This window comes from Papio anubis, chromosome 18, assembly GCF_008728515.1.
Source record: "Papio anubis isolate 15944 chromosome 18, Panubis1.0, whole genome shotgun sequence".
Lineage (NCBI taxonomy): Eukaryota > Metazoa > Chordata > Mammalia > Primates > Cercopithecidae > Papio > Papio anubis.
In genome coordinates, this window is record NC_044993.1 from 69264001 (window position 1) to 69284881 (window position 20881).

The 20881-nt window shown below is 58.7% G+C and overlaps 1 protein-coding gene across 13 annotated transcripts in view; it reads right to left on the minus strand.

The window, feature by feature from the left end:
• Positions 1-107: 107 nt before the first annotated feature.
• MGRN1 (mahogunin ring finger 1) overlaps positions 108-20881 on the minus strand; it is a 77389-nt gene continuing 56615 nt past the window's right edge. For 4 of the 13 annotated variants that reach the window (XM_009195908.4, XM_003916481.4, XM_009195902.3 and 1 more), the window contains exons 9-17: positions 19734-19802; positions 16960-17119; positions 13368-13477; positions 10882-10947; positions 9209-9435; positions 8058-8181; positions 7738-7780; positions 7072-7161; positions 108-2277 (exon numbers count right to left, since the gene is read on the minus strand). In XM_009195908.4, the coding sequence (XP_009194172.1) occupies positions 2165-2277; positions 7072-7161; positions 7738-7780; positions 8058-8181; positions 9209-9435; positions 10882-10947; positions 13368-13477; positions 16960-17119; positions 19734-19802 (1002 nt within the window). In that variant the 3' untranslated portion in view covers positions 108-2164. Of the gene's footprint in view, positions 4807-7071; positions 7162-7737; positions 7781-8057; positions 8182-8277; positions 8429-9208; positions 9436-10881; positions 10948-13367; positions 13478-16959; positions 17120-19733; positions 19803-20881 lie in introns of all 13 variants that reach the window. The other 9 variants (XM_009195906.4, XM_009195904.4, XM_003916482.3 and 6 more) reach the window with 7 other exon arrangements.

Genomic DNA, 20881 nt, shown 5'->3' on the forward strand with positions numbered 1-20881 from the left:
GCTGCCAGGGTGTGGGAGCCACCACCAACCACCCAGCGGCAAAACTCCAGGTCAGGAAATAGCCACAATCCCGAGGGCTGCACCCAGAGGAAGGAGCAGACAGGATATTGCTGCATGATTTTATTACTATAAATATACAGTAAAAACGAACCAACGGTGAGCCCATCTGAACACATCAGACGGCAGCACATGGAAGTCCCAGCGGGCCACTCTGCGGCCCAAACTTCACGCAGAGCTCTGGCACCAGGACCGATGGCCAGAGGCTGGGGCTTTGGTCGGGGGTTTGGTGCAGGGTGTGTGTGTGCGTGGGGCGGGGAGAGGTGCGTGGGGCGGGAGAGGTGCGTGGGAGATGCTCAGTCCCAGTACACACACATGCATGGGAACATGTGCATTGAGTATGTGCGTGTATGGTGAGAACATGTGTGAGCGTGTGTGCATGTGTGAACGTGTGCATGTGAGCATGTGCGAGTGGGCGTGCGTGTGAGCGTGTACGGGTGAGAGCATGTGCGTGCGTGTGCACGAGCAGGAGGGGTGGCTGGCCTGGGTGTGCAGGGAGCTGGGTGTGGGGACCGTGCTATCCACTGCTGGGTCTCCCCCAAGTGCCCACTAGGCAGAGCTTGTGCTCAGAGCCACCATGAGCCTCAGGGGAGGGCACTGAGCTGCCCCACGGCTGTCCTATCCGCAGGCCCGGCTGCAGGGCAGCCCTCCGGGGCCAGGGAGCAGGACACACCTTCCCGGCCCAGGGCTCTACTGGGACAGCTCCAGCCCTGGGTCACCAGGCCCAGGCACTCTCCCTTTGCACATCTGCTGCCCAGGAGTTTTACCTTACAAAAAACAAAACAAAACAAACAAACAAAAAAACCAAAAAAACAAAAAAAAAACAGGATGAAGTCGCCCAGAGGCCAAGCCTCCCAGCTGGGACCCCACTCCCCAGTGTGCTGCTGGCTCCCTCCTCCCCAAGCCAGTCCTGCCACAGAAGCCTGCTATAGAACCAAATCAAAGAGATCTGCAAGGGGGCCGGGCGCAGTGGCTCATGCCTGTAATCCCAGCACTTTGGGAGGCCAAGGCGGGTGGATGACCTGAGGTCAGGAGTTTGAGACCAGCCTGACCAACATGGAGAAATCCCTTCTCTACTAAAAATACAAAAAAAGTAGCCGGGCATGGTAGTGCATGCCTGTAATCCCAGCTACTCAGGAGCCTGAGGCAGGACAATCACTAGAACCCGGGAGGCAGAGGTTGCAGTGACCTAAGATAGCGCCACTGCACTCCAGCCTGTACAGCAAGAGTGAAACTCTCTCAAAGAAAAAAAAAAAAAAAAAAAAAACTGCAAGGGGACATTCCAATGGCAAAGGGGAACAAGGAGGCCGCCAGGTCCTCCCTGGCAGTAGCCTGTCGAACAGAAGCCCCCGCACCTGGAGAGACCTGGTGATGTCACCAAAGCCAGCACCATGAGAGGGTATGGAGCTGGGTGACAAGGTCACTGGATGCTGGAAGCCGCTGTGTCTCCGCCCCTCGATCAGGCCCAGCACCGGGCTGACATACTAGCTGCCCAGGGCGGCACCCGTGCACCCCAGGCCCCGAGCACTGAGGGCCCCAGCGGAGACGCACCAGAGAGGGCACTGAGGCCACGCAAACACGGCAGAGGACAAAAAGCAGCGACAGCCAGGTCGCCACAGTGAGACGCAGGGTGGGCGGACAGGCACTGTTTCCTTCATTGATCGTGCCTGGAGCCCCCCACTGCCCCTGAACATCTGTGAAGACAGTGCTTCAACCACTGGTAAATCTCTTCTGCAGGTCTGCTGAGTTCTTGGGGCAGTGACCGCAGTGTTGCGGGGGCAGGCAGAGCCAGCACAGGCCGCACGTGGGCAGCCCCAGCCCCAGCCGCTCAGCCCGCGGGACCGTGAGGAACCAGGGCTCTGAACGAGGGATGGAAAGCTGCTGTCCTTCATCTTGTACCAGTTACAAATATATCAACTGTAGAAAAGGGAGACTTGGAGGGAACAGTCCACTGTGCTCTTTGATCAAGGGTCACCATGGCCCCTCGGAGCCTGGTGGCCACAGGGGGCATGCAGACAGGAGAGGCCGGCTAACACCGGGGTCCGGGGCAGCCCCTCGGCAAAGTCTGGGGAGCTGAGGGCTCCATGCTGCCAGCTCGGCCAGGCTCTCAGAGTGGGGTCAGCTCGGCGGTGCTGGGATCGGGGCTGGGGCCACCAAGTGGAGGCCAGGTGGGGCTGGTGGTGCCGAGGCCGTGGGCCATCTCCATGGAGGTGGGCCATCCTGCAGGTGGGAGCAGAGGGAGGGGAGGAGGGTCACACTCAGATGCTTGGTCCCGCGCCACCCGCTCCTACCCATCTGGAGCCCCCCCAAGGGGCTGGGCCATCCGGCACCCCCACTCCCGCCGCCCGTGGCCAGAACAGCAGATTCACTCAGATGAGAGCACACCAAGGGCCGGAGGACTCCCCGGCTGTGCCAAATACGCTGTGTCCCTCTCAGGACAGATGACCCCACCTCCCCCAACACCAGCAGCAGAGCTGCAGCCCCGTGTCAGAATGCGACACAGCACCGTGGCTGCTGCCCTCTGGGTCTCCTGCCCTTGCGCTGGTTAGTTTCCTGGGATGTAACAGCCGCTGTCCTGCCAAGGTCCTTTGGCTGGGTTAGTGGAACTCAGTCAGCCTAGGGTGCAGGGGTGGGGAACAGCCCTGGATGAGAACAAGCCTGTGCTCAGAGTGGGCCCCAGGTGGCTACTGCAAGGCAGAGACAGGAGCCTCCCACAGAGCCCCAATACCCAGACTGGCCTGCACGATGCCGCCAGGCGCTGTCCCCGAATAGGTCTGGCATCCCTGGGGCTTGGGCAACAGTGCTGGTGCAGAGCCTGGGACGGGGCCAGCATGGCCTCAGGGCTGCCCGATACCCAGCCACCAGCCCTGACGCATGGCTCCCAGGAGACATGGCCCAGGCCCCACTCTCAGGTGAAGGGCGGCTATTTTTTTCGGGGACTGCGACGAGAGCAGGGTTCCGAGGCTGTGAGCCCTGTTCTAGAACACACCGGCACTCCCGCCTCTGGAAACTTGACCTGAATCGTAACATTCGCATAGCACCTTCCACCGACGCGCTGGCCGGGCCCCTCTGAAAGGTGCTGAGTGTCGTTTCAATCTAGGGGTATGATGGCTCAGGAGAGGGGTCAACAGAGGGACTCGCTGGGCTCAAGAAGACAGAGGTTCGTGGGAATGCAGAGCGCAGTCAAAAGAAGCAAAGTTCTCCCTGGCCTGGCTCAAGTCCACCAAGGGGAAAGGGCCTCTTAGAGCCTGGACCCCCCCGCCAGGCACTTCCTAGCAGGCTGCACGGGCCTCGGCAGACCAGAGCTGCACGCAGCATGTGTGCCAAGACCCTTCGGGAAGGCAGAGGGTCACCAATCCATCTGCCTACATTTTGCTAGCACTCTTGGAGCTGCCTTCTCTCTCCCCAGTGTGCGCGCGCGCGCGCGTGCGTGCGTGTGTGTGTATTTTTTCTTGGGACATAGTCTCAAGCTGGAATGGGTGTGTGTGTGTGTGTTTTTTCTTGAGACAGGTCTCAGGCTGGAGTGGGCCTTGACCTCCCCAGCTCAGGCGATCCTCCCACCTCAGCCCCCAGAGTAGCTGGGACCACAGGCACAAGCTACCACGCCCAAGCCAATTTTTTATTTTTTATAGAGAGGGGGTCTGTGTTTCCCACACTAATCTTGAATTCCTGGGCTCAAGTGATCTATCCCCTTGGTCTCCCAAAGTACTGGAATTCCAGGTGTGAACCACTGCCTGGCCAGAGCGGCCTTCTGTAAAACATTCACCTGGCCACCCTGGTAGAGGGCACCTCTTGTGGGGGATGGGGAGGGCCTCTTGGGGGGGGGGAATGGGGAGTGCCAGCCTCACAGGGCCTTTTATCACTAAGTGCTGGTGTTCCAGAAGGTTCCAGTACTGGGAGGGACAAGTGAGTCGGCAGCTCATGGCACAAAGGCAGCCCACAAGGGACTCTCTGCCAGGCCCACGGTGACGCCAGGCCCACGGAGGCCATGCTGACAAGGGAAGGAGGGAGCAGGTGGCTGTGTGAGCGGACGCCCTCAGGACAGGATAAAAGATACTATGCCCTGGGCACCAGAGGGCCCCTCAAGGACAGACTCCCTCCAAGAGACGGGGACTGAGCTTGGAAACAGGTGATACAGGGGCTCTCCCAATCTGGGGCGCATTCTTTTCCCCATGAGTTGTTACTTAAAGCCATGACCAGAACACGGGAGAGGACCTGCCGAGCGCCCTAACGCATCTGCTGCAGGACCGATGGGAACTCATGGTGCGACCACCGGGAACAAGGCCAGACCCAGGCCTGGGGCTCTCCCCTCGGGACACGTCGCCCCACATCTCCCTGGGGTTCCCTCCACAGTGCTGCCCTGATCCTTCAAGCTCCTGCCTCCTGCAGGGGACAGTGCCTCTGGCGCGCCTGGGCTGGGACTGTTCCAGGGACCCTCAAGGCTGGAAGAAGAGCCTGACTGGCCGCCTAGTCCAGATGGAGAGACCTCTGGCCCCAAAAGTTGGGACCCCCCAGGAGGCCACTTTCTTGGGCAAAGGTGCAGCAGCCACTGGAGAGCTCTGGATTCGGAATCCAGGGCCCCTGGGAAGACGGATGCGGACGAAGACCCGAAAACCAGAAGGAACCCCGCCAGAGAGCAGGGGAGGCTCCTCTCTCCAAGGACGCGCATCAGAGCCCCCGAAGCGCGTCTGGAAGGGCACGTACCGGCTTACTCGTCTATACCAACAGAGCAGGAGTCGGGCCCCAGGGCTGCGCGGAGAGGAGGAGAGACAGACGGAAGCTCGGTTAGCAAGCGCGCAGCAGCCGGCACAGCCACAGCAAGGGCACCAGCTTGGGGACGGGGTCAAGGCCGTCTAGAAACAAATGCTCTGCTGCAACCACAGAGGACCCAGAAGGAGAACCACAGCTGGGAGGCAGAGCGCGGCCAGAATTCAATGCGGAGGAGCGCACTGGCCCTGCCCCTCCCTCCTGCAGCTCCCACCGCCGCAGCCTAGGGAAGGGCGCATGAAGGACCTGGCGGGCGAAGTCCACCTCTGGTTTCAGGAGTGAAGGCCCTCAGTGGGGGGCTGGGGCCGGACAGGACTGAGCCCAGGGAAACTCCAAGACACCAGGGCCCCGGGGTTCACCATCTCAGGGGCCCTCCCATCTACGGGGACACCAGGGTTCACTGATGCTGCCCACCCTGCCAGGCAGCGGCTGCACCCCTATGAGAAACCACAGGCCCCTGCGTGTGATCATGCCTTACACACAGACACAGAGACAGTCCAGGGCTCTGACAAGTGAAAAAGCCATTGGAACAGAGGGGCCACCACATGGATTTAAAAACACACAGAAACCTGTGCTGACAAGGCTGACAGCCATGGAGATGGCGCCACATGGCCCCCAAAGGCAGATGCGCTCTCCGTGGCTCAGAACTGAGGCCGTCAGGCTGACCTACTGGCATTCAGCAGCAGCCGACTCCAAGAGGGGGCCTGGGGCCCAGGAGTTCACCTCAGGCTGCCCCGATGTAGACTCGGCCTCTCCTCTGCCACCTCCACAGATGACTGCTGCCTGCCCCCGTCTGTGGACCTCAAGAAGGCCGGAGACCCTCCCCTGGGAGTGGGGCATGAGACTCGGAGTCCTGGCCTCATCTGTGTGGGCCAGCAGTGGCTGTCCTGATCCTTCCCAGGCCTGGCCACATAGGGGAGGCGCAGCCTCCGAGATGCTGCCCCACGGGGCCACCCTGCAGGATCAGATGTCACGCTCGTGGCTCCCAGAAGCTGAGTTCCTTCTCCTGGCCCCTCCCCGATCACCCCCCAAGTTTTTCATCAGAATGAAATATCTGAGGTCCTTTGAAAGACCTTACTTGAATTCTGTGTCACTTTAAGGTAAGCTGGTCCTAAACACGCCTTGTGCTGTGAGTTGTTGGGGGCAGGCTGCTGTGGCCGTCAGGGCACCAGAGGCAGTGCCTGCTCCTGTAGCCTGTCATTCCCAGCCCGTGAGCACAGGCCACTGCTCAGCCAGAGTCCAGAGACACAAGAGCCCCTTTCCAACTAAAGCACGTCACAGCCACCCAATGCCAGGCCCAGGTCACCGGGTGACTCAGGAGGACTGAGCAATGGTGGGCCCTGGGGCCAGGAATGGGGTGAAGAGGCCTGGCAGCCGCAAGGGAGAAGCCCCGCCCCTATGCAGTGGCTCTGGGGTCATGTCTGAACGCACCGCTGTAGCTGTTCATCCCAGTTTCAGAGCCACAGACAGCTTCGCGGCAGGCGCTGAGACACAAGTCTGAGAGCCCCCACTTCCCTCCCAGTCTTTGGAGCTTAGGATGCGAAACTGAGGATCTTATCCTAGCAGAGCAGAACACGAAGGTGCTTAGCTGACCGGGCCTGGGCCCAAGCCTCTGGACAAGGTGAAAAGAGGAACCCTTTCTCCCGGTCTTGCTGCGCCCCGCTGGCGCCTGGTGCCCCCACCTGTCCTCTGTGCCCTGGCCTGGGATGTGCTGCTGCATCAGGTGGCCTATGTCAGGCCTGGGGCAGGGTGACCCAGAAGACACTGCCCCTGCTCTCTGTGGCCCAGGGCCCCCGCTACCCAGCACAGCATGTGGCACCTGCTCCTGCTCTGTCTGCAGCTCTCAGGCACTGCCAGGAGCTCACCTGGCACCCAGCATGGGGCCTGTGGACGCCTGATACGACCAGGGGTGGGGGAAGATGTGGTGATCCCAGAGGGGCTGGATCTGCCGTCCTGGCAGGGAGCAGGAGGCAGAGGGAAAAGGACCCCAGCCTCTCACGCCTCCTGTGGCCAAGGTGGCCCCGGGGAGGGAAGAGCCAGGCCCTGCACGAGGATGCCTTGCGGCCGTGACCCTGGCCCGCATCCTGCTTCACGGTCAATAGCAGGGGCATGGCTTAGAGCCAGGGAGAGAACCGGGCTCCCATGGACCAGCCCTTGCTGCTACGCACCGACCATCAGAGCAGGGCCCCCTCCCCGGACACTGAGACAGGCACCCAGCCCCTCACCCCCAGACCCCAGTCCCTTTACCGGGCAGGTAGATGTCAGCAGGTGGGCCTCGGCCACAGCGCTCAGGGCTGCTGTCCTGCAGGACGTTCTCAATGGAAGGCGCTCGGGTCCCTGAAGGTGGACGGCGAGGTCAGGGATCTACAGGCAGGGGCCAGGTCCCGGCAGGTCCCTCCGGGCAGGAGGCTCAGGGCCGTCTCTCTTACCCAAGAGCTTTGTAGCCACCGTGGGGGCCCCAGGCTTGGGCTCCAGCAGGACTCCACCGTGACCCCACCTGCTCTCCAGGGACCCCAAAGCCAGGTGTTTCCCGTCTATTTCCCTCCTTCCCATCCCCCGCACGGGGCTTTTTTTCCCCTTTTTCACACTGTGTCCCGGGTGTTCAGAGCATGAGGCTTTTTTGTTTTGATCATAGAAACATCACACATTCATGTTTCAAAACAAGGACTGAACGCTGGCAGGTGTTCCCCATCCCAGGCAGACGGCCCTGCAGGGTGAACAGCACGGCCTGACCCTGTCACCCGTTCAGTCCCTCCCAGCCGGGATCCCAGTGCCGCCGAGAGAGGCCTCTTGGCCAAGGGTTCCTGGGCAGAAGAGGTGCTGGCCCAACGCCACCTGGAGCCCTAAGACCCCAGTGAGCCAGGGCTGCCTGGTCCCTGCATGCGGTTTGTACCCACGGAAGGAGGGGCTCACCTTGCTTTGGTGACGACTCATCAACCTCTTCTGTTATGAAACTCTAGAAAACAAAGCGTAAAGTGGCCTGGAGCTCGGAGAGAGCCTCGGCCACCCCTCCAGGACAAGCCGCCATCAGGTATGGCCCTCCCGGGACCCACAGAGCCGCTCTACCGGGGCTGCTGCATCCACAGACCGAGGCTAAGGAGCCACGCAGCTCAGCAAGGGCCTAGAAGTGCGGGAGTGCCCAGGCGGGCAGTGGGATGGGGTCTGATTCCAGCGGCAGAAGCTGGAGGAGGGCTGGCCAGGGCGGGCACACAAAGCTTCCCTGGGGGCCTCACCTCAGGGGAGCTGCTTTCCCGCAGGACCAGCTCTGCACCACCCAGTGGGGGAGGGGCGTCCACGTCCTCGGAGAGCTTCTCCTCATCCTCTTCATGGATGGGGGAAGATGGGGACCGCAAGGTGCTGGGGACAGAGGAGGGTGGGCAGGGGTGAGAGGACAGCAACAAGGAAGGCTAACCCTACCAAAGCCACGCAGGGCACCTGGGGGCCTGCACACACCTGCCAGAACCCACACAAGGGCACTGCCTGGAGAAGGGCATCACCAGCCACGGGGGCCAACCCCAACGGCCAACAGGCAGCAGCGGCCCCCACAGACCCGCCTGACAGAGGGCTCCCACACACTGGCACAGGCCTGGGTTTCCTTTTCTTTCTGAAGGAGGAGAAACCGCTGGTGGATCCCGGGGAGAAGCAGCAGGGACAGAGGCCCCCTTTCCTCTGAGCTTTGGCGCTGCCTCCTCGTGGGCATGGAGGGTGCCCAAGATGGCCCTGCAGAACCCCGCCTTCCTGAAACTCTTCTACGAGAACTGACAGGCCTGAGGCACGGAGTTCCCCTGGCAGCCACCGCTCTAGACACCTCGAGGCTCCAGGGGAACCACAAATGAGCCGTGGCCAACCCCAGGAGCCGGGCCCTCGGAAGTCTGTCGTATGAGTGACGGATGATGCAATCATCGCCTGGAGAGCCACGCCCCGCGGCTTGTCACGGGCGAACGGCAAGAGCAGTGAGTGTGCCTGGGTCACTGTCAGGTCCCGAGTTTCAGATGCCCTGGCTGGTCACCCGCAGAGTGGGCCTATGTGGCCAGTCCCCCAGTGAAGTCCGGGAACCCAGAGGCTCAAAGGGGCTCCCCTCAGTAGAGACACAGCACTGACCCCTGCAGTTTCCCGCTCGACAGTGTGCATGCGCCTGCACGCCGCTGTAGCCCCGGTGGGGGGTCAAAGCCTCCGGCTGCCCGGACGCCCTTCCTGCCTCGTCTGTTGCATTCTTTGCTGTAAGAAACTTTATCCACGAGTCTAACCTGATGTGGGGTCTCTGAGTCCTTCTGGGGGATCACCACAAGGAACACATCATAAAGTGATTTGAAACCACAAGTACGCCTGCTCCACACACGTGGCACTACCCCCCCGCCATGCACCCAGCCTGGCTGCCGCTCACCTGTCGGGGGCCTTGCTCTGCGGCCTGCCCTTCTGGCGGCTGCTGTCCAGGATGTGGTCAATAGCGGCGAGCGGACAGCTGGCTTGGGACAGGCCGTCCGAGATGCCTGAATAGGTGATTTCTTCATAAAGAGGGGCCGAGGGGATGGCCGGGGAGACAGCCCGGAGGCCGTTGAGCGCCTCAAGCAGCGAGATGGGCTCGTAGCCAGGTGGGACGCTGTCAGAGCTCTGTAGGGACAGGGTGCGTGAGGGGGCTCATGCCCAGGGACCACCTGCTCCCCAGACCCTCCTCCTGATGACCTCCTGTACACTCTGTCCTTTGGGGGATTTAGACTCCCCCATCCTCAGAGGGTGGCCAAGAGCTCCCTGGCAGCACTGACACACTCCCTGCCTCAGCCATCAGCTCCAGCACGGGGCCGGATGCCCAAACGCCCATGCTGGTGCCCAGGATGATGGGCACGAGGGCATCTGCCAAGAGCCGCCCCAGCCCTGGCCTCAACCAGCCCCTCCTTGGCTTTCAGTCCCGCCTGGCCACAGGTGGAGAGTAAAGGGTTAGTGACAGACAGGAGCTGGGAGCAGGGGCAGAGCAAAGCCATGCCAGAGGCGAGAGACACGGTCGCGGTGTCCTGGACCAGGGAAAGCTGAGCTGTTGGGAGCTGTGCCCCGCCCGGGCCTCTGGGGGCTGGCCTCCTCCAGGCAATTCTAATGGGTGCCGTGGCTAAGAGCCACTGTTCTCCCCTCATTGGGAGCAGAATCGACAAGGCTGACGAAGAAGGAAAATGCTCAGGTTCCGGGGAACGGAAGTCAGACTGCAGGGGCCCCTGCTCTGTCCCCACAAAACCAGGTTGAGGGGCAAACCGCTAGTCACTGCTTCCTTCAGGACAGCCGGGCCTGCCTGACCGAGCTCCTGGAAGGGAAGGTGAAATGGGGGGGGGGGGGTGCCTGGGGACCACGGGGAGTTGGGGGAGAAATCGGGCAGTGGGCATGGCCCAGGCCCTGAGCCTGGGATGCTTTTCTGGACCTCTATGTCCCCCACATTTGCTCCCGTACCTGCCTCCAAGTTAAAGATAAATAACTACACAGAAGCCCCTCACCCTTCTAGAAAGGAAAATGCGCTCTGGGTGATTCCGGAGAGGCCTCCACCTCTCTACACCAAGGCCCGCAAGGTTTCGGCTGGGTCTGCCTGGGCCACGGAGGCTCCAGGTAGTCATGTGCTGGTCCCCCTGCCTGCTCCCTGGGGCACAGGGACAGCCCAAGAAAACCAAAGTCCTCAGCCCAAAGAGCTCGAACCCGCAGGGTGAAGGAGTGGGACGCGGGGCCGAGAAGCATGCGTGGGGCGCGATTGCAAAACGCAGCAGCGACGTTAGTTCCGCCTGCAACGTCCATTCCACTGCCAGCAAGAAAAAAAAGGGAAACGGCACGGGGGCCACGCGGGGCGGAGGCAAAGCTGAGGGGAGGGCGGCGGGGCCAGCGAGCCTGGCATTTCGCCCACAGACCGAGAGCTTTTCTGGTTCCACAAACTCCCTGAGCAGGGAGGCCGTGACCGGGAGAGCGGAGCGGATGGGTTACACGAATCAGACACTAGCCTGGGGCGGAAACCATCTCCCCTACTTGTCATGGACTTAAAAATGAGGGCAGGGGCAAAAAAACGCAGCCGGAGGACCAGACACTTACTGTTTCCCTTTTAGGTTTCTTGCTGGTCAGGGAGGCGGGGTGCGGCTTTGATTTTTTAAAGGGACACTGTCAAGATAAAAATCAAATGTTTTACAACCACCACCCCCACGCGGCCCTGGAGTGGGCTGGACAGGTCTCTCTGGCTGGCTGTCCTCTCAACACACCGCGGCCCAGAACTTCAAAAGCTTCCAGTGGACGTGAATCTTGGGAACGTCCTAAGTGCGGGTTCTGACTCGGGCCTTGGGCGGGCCATGTGTGCATCTCGGGAGCTCCCAGGAGCTGTGCTGCTGGAGTGGGGAGGCTGTGGAGCCCAATCTCACCCCCAGTGCCTGGCCCCTCACAGTCTGGGTCACCTGGGCAGCAGATTGGGCCAAGGTGGACGTGAGGGCAGCTGGACGCTCCCTAATGCGGGGTGGGTGCAGGGCAGGGATCCTGAAGCCACTGCGGTCAAAGTCCCCCAGCCAGTGCCCAGGCACTGGTGCTAACTCATCACAATGACAAACCCCTCAAGAGGACTGGGGAGAAGAGTCAGCCCCAGACCCACCCACCCACCATCATCTTTAGGGACTCGCTGGACAGAACGCCCATGGTGGCTCTTTCTGGCACTATGTGGAAGCGGCTCCGACAGGAACCTGGCAGGTGACGAGGAGCATTTGCTTTCACTCCGTGCAGAGGGGAGGACGGCTCCCTGGGTGGCTGGAAGTCAGAGCTGCCTGGTCACACCTCGGACCCCGGCCGCCCTGCACTGTAGGGGAATCTCAGCTCAGCCTAAGAGGGACAAACACAGAGGGACCTACTGGGCCCTCAGCCACCAGGACACAAACGGGGAGGGGCAAAAACAAGTGACAATAAAGCTAGCCATGCCTGAGCATACGTCTCTCCCTGCCTGAGAGAGGAAACTCTCAGAGGCAAATCCCTCAGGGGCTGCTTCTCTCGCCACCAAAAACCTGAGCGCACACAGCGTTTCCAAATCAAAGTCAACATCACGAGTGCGGAGGGCATGGTCCCAGGAGCCCCACGATGGCAGGGACCTAGCGCACCCGGGTTGACAGGGACCCCCAAGCCATGTTTCTCCTCTAGCTTCAAGACCATGTCAGATTTTAAAAGACAATCCCAAAATCTGGGTTTTAAGGGAAATTCCAGACTTTTAAACATTGGCCCCATTTCAGAAACATTGCACCTACTGCCAGGGAGGCCCACGGGGCCCAGGTCAAGGCCCTGATCAAGGGAGCTTGCGAGGAGCCTTCAAGAGCAAAGGCGGGGTCTGTGAACGCCAGTCCTCGGGGCTCTGCTCCTCTTTTCTGTTTAGAGAGGCAGCAGGCCTGGAAGAACCAACGGCTCCAAACAGCTGCAGCTAAGAGCCAAGAAAGGGACTCAATCTGACAATGCACGTGGCCAGTGGGGAGCAGTGGGCCTGAGACCCAGGCCCAGCCAGTCACTGTCCAACTCCCCCATTCTGCTCCCCGCCCACCAGAGCCCCTGCCACCCATCCCCGTCTCTGTCTCTCCCTGTGTCTCTCCACATCTGTCTCACCCTGTGTCTCTCCACATCTGTCTCTTCCTATCTCTCCGTCAGTCTCTCCCTGTGTCTCTTCACATCTGTCTCTCTCCCTTTGTCTCTCCACATCTCTCTTGCCCTGTCTGTGTCTCTCCATATTTGTCTCTGTCTCTCCCTGTGTCTCTCTACCTCTCTCTCACCCTGTCCCTGTGTTTCTCTGTGCATCTCTCTCCATGTCTCTGTCTCTCTCCTTGGGTCCTTGAAGCCAGGGTTCCACCTCCTTGTGTGGCTGAAGCAGGGTCTGCCCTTAAGGTCCCCGGTGAGGGAGCCTAGAGGGCCTGGAGCGTGGGAGGAGGGTCACCAGCGCCCCTTGCACAGCAACTCATGAGGGAAAGAGCACAGCTCATTCACTAAGAACCACGGGCTAGCGGCAGTGGCTCAGGCCTGTAATCCCAGCACTTTGGGAGGCTGAGGCAGGACCAGCACTTGAGCCCAAGAGTTTGAGACCAGCCTGGGCAACATGGGGAAACCCCATCTTACTAAAAATACAAAACATGAGCTGGGCATGGTGGTGCACGCCTGTGGTCACAGCATCTTGGGAGGCTGAAGTGGGAGAATCGCTTGAGGCTGGGAGGTCGAGGCTGCAGTGAGCTGAGATTGCACCACCTTGGGTGCACACCAGCCTCGGTCACAGAGCGAGACCCTGCCTTAAAAAGAAAAAAAAAAAAGCACCTGGAGACCTCGACTGCGCTCAGCCCTGTCGCAGGCTCTGGGTACTGACGGCAGCAGCATTCTTCCCAGCAGCAGCATCCCAGGGCCCAGCCTGGCCACCCCCTTCATGCCTCACGGTCACCCATGGGGGCCAAGCCTGCTCACTGGACAGATGAGAACACGGGGCTGCTGGCTGAACCGTCTGGGCCTCGGGCCTGGCCCAGGCACTCACGCCCCTCTCGCGCCCGCCCATCCCGCAGGCAGGAGGCGGCACTTACAGAGTGCTCATCGTGCTCCAGGCTCTGGGCCAGGACAGGGCTGAAGGACACGGGGGACAGGGCTCCTGGCTTCTTCCGCACCGCCCGGATCTGCAGGAGGGCCCGGAAAGCTGCGGCAGAAGGAGGGCTCGGATCAGGCCCGGGCGACACACCCAGCCCCGAGGGGACCCTCGAAGCCCCAGGGATCAACACCCCCCACACACCACAGGGGTCCCAGGGCAACCCCGCTTCCACATCAGAACAAACACAGTTTTTTCTTTTTTTTTCAGTTTTAAAAGGCGGTTTAATAGGCAAGAAAAAAGGGGGAAGAAAGAAAGAAGCTCGCCTGTACAGGGAGGGGGGCTCCAAAGACGAGAGACAGAATCTCCGAAAACACAGTATTAATAAAATGGCCCCGGACAGGAGACACGGCGAGGCCACGCAGTGCTGCCCAAGGCGGGGCTCCAGAGGGTGTTTCCAAGAGGCTGGTGCCAAGACCCCCAAGGCGTCACACCCCTGAAGCTCCAGGCTGCACCCGAGACAGGATGTGACTGCAAATGAGCAGCCCTGGCTGAGCCCAGAGGAGCTCTTGGCTGCTGGACAGGATGGCAGGCGGGGACATCACACTGGGGAAGCCAAGGTGGAGATGTCATGCTGGGGAAACTAAGGCAAGGACATCATGCTGAGGAAGCTGAGGTGGGGAGTCACACTGGGGAAACTGAGGCAAGAACATCACACTGGGGAAGCCGAGGGGCACAGACAGCAGCCACTGGGAGCAGGGAAGATAAACCAGGACCTAGGATGCCCCGTCATCCCACAGTGCCAGTCCTGTTCACACAAGGGCCCCACAGGCTGCCGCAGAATGTTCCTGAGACAGCTTTAGTGATGTATGCAGGCCGGGAAACCGAACCACCAAACCACCAAACCAAACTAGCCACCTCCAGCAAACCAAAACGGGAGAGCATCTGCAGTCAGCCCAGGGACAGGACCTCAGGCCGCCTCTGTGTTCATTTCTACTGAGAACAGCAGGCTCTATCCTCGGCCGCCTGTGAGGGGCACCTCTACTGCCACCTCCTTGAGGCTCAAAGCCACACGGGGGCTCTGAACTCGAGTCTGACGGCCCCGACCCACAGACCCCACACACCTGAAGATTCCAGAGTTGCACTCGGGTCAGGGCACCCTCCCTGGAAAGCAGCCCTGCTGTATCTCCAGCCACACAGCATCCCGGAGGCTCAGTCCTCAACACTGCCTGCCTCCTGGGCACAGAGATCCTTCCCAGACAGACCACCCCTGGCCCCACCTCCTGGTCCCCACCCCACAACTCTGTGGCTTTCAGACAGCACAGGCTGACAGACCACAGAGGCCTGGGCCAGCCCTCCCTGCTACAGGATCTGCCACAGGCTGGGCGGCCAGCCTCTCCCTCCAGGCCCCAGCAGCCTCCTCACTTCCTCCTGGGATCTGGACACCTCTCGTGACCCCATGGCCTGACTGCACAGAACAGCGTCCTCGCACAGCCCCATGCCTGGCTCGGAGGTCTGCTGGTCTACTAAGTGCACATGTCCTGCAGCTGCGTAGGCAAATCCCCCCCACGCCCCGGTCCAGCTGCCAGGACCCACGCCAGGGATCCCAGGAACCAGGGCAAGGGCCTGCCAGTGGGATGCGCATTTTAACCTGGTGGTTTTTTCACCCTGAGAACATTCAGGTTCCCTCTACTGGAAGACACTCAGAACGGGGCCCTATGCAACGGCTTTTCACTGAGGAAATGTCTGGAGTGCTCTAGAAAACGCAATTTAATTCCTTGGACAATTTTCTACCCAGTATACTTTCTGTTTTCACCTCACACTATATATATATATATATATATATTTATACTTATATTTTGGAAACAGGGTCTTCCCTTGTCTCTCAGGCTGGGGTGCAGTGGTGGCACAATCACAGCTCACTGCAGCCTCAACCTCCCAGGCTCAATTGATCCTCCTGCCTCAGCCTTCTAAGTCACTGGGACTATAGCCAACACATCTGGCTAATTTTAAACTTTCTGTAGAGATGTGGTTTCACCATGTTGCCCAGGCTGGTCTCGAACTCTTGGGCTCAAGCAATCCTCCTGCGTAGGCCTCCCAAAGTGCTGGGATTATAGGTGTGATCCACAACCAACTTTATGCTAGAAATTTATCAAAATATTTTCTATTTTACCTTTAAAATAAAGATCTGAGCTTGGCATGGTAGCTCATGCCCATAATCCCAACACTTTAGGAGGCAGGAGGACCACTTAAGCCCTAGAGTTTGAGACCAGTCTGGGCAACATAACAAGACCCTGTCTCTACAAAAAAAAAATTTAGAAACAAGGCCAGGACCTGTGGCTCTGCCTGTAATCCCAGCACTGTGGGAGGCCAAGGCAGGCAGATTACTTGAGGTCAGGAGCTTGAGATCAGCCTGGGCAACATGGTAAAACCTCGTCTCTACTAAAAATACACAAAATAGCCGGGCATGGTGACACATGCCTGTAATCCCAGCTACTCAGGAGGCTGAGTCACAAGAATCATTTGAACCTGGGAGGCAGAGGTTACAGTAAGCCAAGATCCTGCCACTGTACTCCAGCCTGGGCAACAGAGTAAGACTCTGTCTCTAAATAAATAAATAAATAAATAAATAAATAAATAAATAAAGTAATTAAAAACAAAAAACTAGGGCCCAGCGCGGTGGCTCACGCCTATAATCCCAGCACTTTGGGAGGCCAAGGCAGGCAGATCACGAGGTCAGGAGTTCAAGACCAGCCTGACCAACATGGTGAAACCCCATCTCTACTAAAAATACAAAAATTAGCTGGGCGTGGTGGTGCAGAGCTGTAATTCCAGCTACTCAGGAGGCTGAGGCAGGAGAATTGCTTGAACCCAGGAGGTGGCGGTTATAGTGAGCCGAGATTGTGCCACTGCACTCCAGCCTGGGTGACAGAGCAAGAATCTATCTCAAAAAAAAAAAAAAAAAAAAAAAGCCAGGCATTGGGGCTCACGCCTGTAACCCCAGCACTTTGGAGGCTGAGGCGGGCAGATTACTTGAGGCCAGGAGTTCAAGACCAGCCTGGCCCACATGGCAAAATCCCATCTCTACTAAAAGTAAAATATTAGCTGGCGGGGGCGGGGGCGGGTGCCTGCAATCCCACCTACTAGGGAGGCTGAGACAGGAGAATTGCTTGAACTCAGGAGGCAGAGGTTACAGTGAGCCGAGAACTCGCCACTGAACTCTAGCCTGGGTGACAGCATGAAACTGTCTCAAACAAAAATTAATAAAAATAAAATAAGAATAAAGATTTCATTCACTGATTAATTTTCGTTCATCTGCCCTGGAGCGCCTCTGTAGCCCTTTGTTCTGCAAGCCTTGCCTGGCTGGAGGCAGATGTGAAGATCTGAATACCCCGTGCTAGTGTCCCTGCCAGCTTTGATGGTGACTGACTCTGACAGCCAACACGCCAGAGTTCAGCACAGACCGGATAAATGACGACTCTTTTCTTTCTTAGCCAACAAGGGACCTGTGGCCCCCTAGGCCACAACTACTGTGGTGTGGCCAGTCCCTAACTTCCAGAACCACCCACAGAACAGCCCGCCAGGGCACTCACGCAGCCGGCAGATGGGACAGTTGTTGGCCTGGTAGCGCAGCGTGTCAGCGCAGGAGGTACAGAGGCACAGGTGGCGGCAGGGCAGGATCAGCGTGTCCCGTAGGTCGGACAGGCACACCACACACTCATTGCTGTTGTCACTGTTCTCGTCGTCCGAGGGCTGCAGAGACAAGGGCTTGTGGGTCAGCAGCCTCCCAAGGGCCAGAGTAGGGCTCCTGCTTCCTGTCCCCAGCTGTCCCACCCCACTCCACCCTGCCCCGGGGGGCAGTCATGACAAAGAGAAGTCCAGAGTCGGGGGGAGGTTGCCCCATAGCAGAACCACCAGGCTCAAATCCAGTGTAAACTCAGCACCTGGCGGGGGGGCGGGGTCTATGCCCCTCACCCACCCAAATCATGAGAACATGGTCTCTTTCTGTTCTTCAGACCCCAAAAAAAATGTGGAAGAGATGCACCTAAGAAACATCTTCCTGAGAGTCAGCGTACCCATATCATTTGGTTTAAAAAAACCAAGTTAGGGCCAGGCGCGGTGGCTCAGGCCTGTAATCCCAGCACTTTGGGAGGCCAAGGCGGGTGGATCACAACGTCAGGAGATGGAGACCATGGTGAAACCCCATCTCTACTAAAAGTACAAAAAATTAGCTGGGCGAGGTGGCGGGCGCCTGTAGTCCCAGCTACTCAGGAGACTGAGGCAGGAGAATGGCGTGAACCCAGAAGGCAGAGCTTGCAGTGAGCTGAGATCCGGCCACTGCACTCCAGCCTGGGTGACAGAGTGAGACTCCGCCTCAAAAAAAAAAAAAAAAAAAGTATATTAGAAATATTTTCATTAGGCTAGGCGCGGTGGCTCAAGCCTGTAATGCCAGCACTTTGGGAGGCCGACACGGGCGGATCACGAGGTCAGGAGATCGAGACCATCCTGGCGAACACGGTGAAACCCCGTCTCTACTAAAAAATACAAAAAAAAACCTAGCCGGGCGAGGTGGCGGGCGCCTGTAGTCCCAGCTACTCGGGAGGCTGAGGCAGGAGAATGGTGTGAACCCAGGAGGCGGAGCTTGCAGTGAGCCAAGATCTGGCCACTGCACTCCAGCCTGGGGGACAGAGCAAGACTCCATCTCAAAAAAAAAAAAAAAAAAAAAGAAATATTTTCATTAATGGCAGCTACCAGAAACCACATTAGCACTGGACCAAGAGAAAGCCAAAAATCTAAACCAGTTACCCACAAACTAGGCCTGTGGCCTGCTTCTGTAAATAAAATCTTATTGGAACATTGCCACACCACTCATTTTCATACTGTCCCCGCTGCTCCTGTTGTAATGGCCGTGTGGAGTCGACGTAACAGAGACCATATGCCAGGGCAGCTGAAAACATTCCCTCTCTGGCCCTTTTCGCAAAGTCGGCCGCCCCTTGTGTGAAACATGACTGCACTGACTGCCCTCGGCTGAGGCGAGGCGAGGCCCGGCCAGGCGCTCTGCTCCTGCCACGTGGAGCTGCTCCAGTTGTGCTGGGCCCAGATGCCACAATGAAGCGGGCCTGTGAGACTTTCCAAGAGATGTTAAGAGGCAGGAGTTTCACTCATGGCAGTGAGCCTTTAAAAAAGTTCATTGACCAGGTGCAGTGGCTCAGGCCTGAGATCCCAGAGCTTTGGGAAGCTGAGGCAGGCAGATCACTTGAGATCAGAAGTTCAAGACCAGCCTGGCCAACATAGTGAAACCCCACCTCTACTAAAAATACACAAATTAAAAATTAGGCCAGGCACGGTGGCTCACACCTGTAATCCCAGCACTTTGGGAGGCCAAGGAGGGTGGATCACAAGGTCAGGAGATCGAGACCATCCTGGCCAACATGGTGAAACCCTGTCTCTACTAAAATACAAAAAAATGAGCCGGGTGAGGTGGCCCACACCTGTGGTCCCAGCGACTCGACTCGGGAGGCTGAGGCAGGGGAATCGCTTGAACCTGGGAGGCAGAGGCCATAGTGAGCTGGGATCTCCCTGCTGCATTCCAGCCTGGGCAGCAGATAGAGACTGACCCAAAAAACAAAAACAAAAACAAAAAAACTAATTTCATCCCCTGCTACGTTCCCTGGCTGCGGTCCACCACGACATATTTGTCAGGCACCACGGCCGGTCCTATGGACATCTAGAAAGGGCATCCCAGGAGCTGCAGGGACACGCTGTCTACGGGGAGCCGGGCGGCAGGGTGCCACACAGCTGAGCCTGGAGGGTGAGACACTGGCCCCCATTCCTGGGCTGCCTTGGGGAACCTGGATGGCAATTTACATAACAAGCCAGTGAATTTGCTGGAGAAAGGACAAAATGTTCCACAAAGTGTTAGCTTTAAAAAAAAAAAGTAGGCCGGGTGCGGTGGCTCAAGCCTGTAATCCCAGCACTTTGGGAGGCCGAGACGGGCGGATCACGAGGTCAGGAGATCGAGACCATCCTGGCTAACCCAGTGAAACCCCGTCTCTACTAAAAAATACAAAAAACTAGCCGGGCGTGGTGGCGGGCGCCTGTGGTCCCAGCTACTTGGGAGGTTGAGGCGGGAGAATGGCGTAAACCTGGGAAGCGGAGCTTGCAGTGAGCTGAGATCCGGCCACTGCACTCCAGCCTGGGCGACAGAGCGAGACTCCGTCTTAAAAAAAAAAAAAAAAAAGGAAGGAAAAATGATGGCGTCTAGTGGTCTAGGACTCCAGAGGAAGGCTTGGAAGGGAACTGGCAAGCGTTGCTGTCCCCCGGCTGCTCCCAGTGTGGGCGAGGGAAACCTCACCCAGGTACACACCTTGGTCTCCTGGTTGTTCTTGTTCTCGATGCCATAGATCTCCTGCAGGAGGTAGCTGACCCGGTCCACCTGGAGAGCAGAGAGGGGCTCGCTGGGCCCTTGCCAACCGCCATGTAAGGGCTCCTCCACACCCACCTGGCCTAGCCCTGCCTCCGAGGTTCCAGGCCTCCGTCCCAGGGGCCCGTCCAGCTCAACCCCTGGGGGCCAGGAAAGGCGCAGGGAAAACCTGCTGCCTGCCCCCACCCAACCAGCAGCACCTGGAACAGGGCTGGAGCTGGTGGCTCTCCCCACCACTGGGGACCTGGAGCCAACCCACAGGCCCAACCACCACCGCCTCACCACCCCCAACACCACTCAGTTCCACCGCCACCAGCCTCACAAGGACAGCAGGAGCCGACGCCTAAAGGCACCAGACAGCAGCCTAGGTGCTCACTGCTTTCCAGACCCTCCTTCCACAAGACATGAAAGCCTCTCTGGTTTCAAAGACACCAAAGCAATGTCTCCAAGCTGATTCTGTCCTGCCGCCCACTCGCAACCCAAAAGCCTCATACTGACCACATTGCAAAGCAGTCTGTGCTGATGGGTTTCCCGCGAACCACAGGCCAGGACCACCACTCCAGGGAGCCCAGGGCCTGCTGGCCAGCTCCCTCAACATGAGGCCCTGCCCACCACCGGGGTCTCCTAGTCCCCTGGCACCTGCAGGGACCTGGACCTGCTAGAGTTTGCTCCACCTCTCTTTTGTTTATTTGTGATCTACATTTTAAATAGAGACAGGGTCTCACTACATTGCCCAGGCTGGTCTCAAATCCCCAGGCTCAAGCAATCCTCCCACTTCCACCTCCCATAGTGCTGGGATCATAGGCATGAGCCACCGCACCTGGACAACCTATCATCCAAAAAGCCAACAGATGGCCGGGTGCAGTGGCTCACACCTGTAATCCCAGCACTTTAGGAGGCCAAGGCTGATGGATCACTTGAGGCCAGGAGTTCGAGACCAGCTTGGCCAACACGCCAAAACCTCATCTCTACAAAAAATACACAAATTAGCCTGGAATGGTGGCGTGTGCCTATAGTCCCAGCTACTCGGGATGCTGAGGCAGAAGAATTGCTTGAACCTAGCAGGTGGAGGTTGCAGTACACTGGGATCA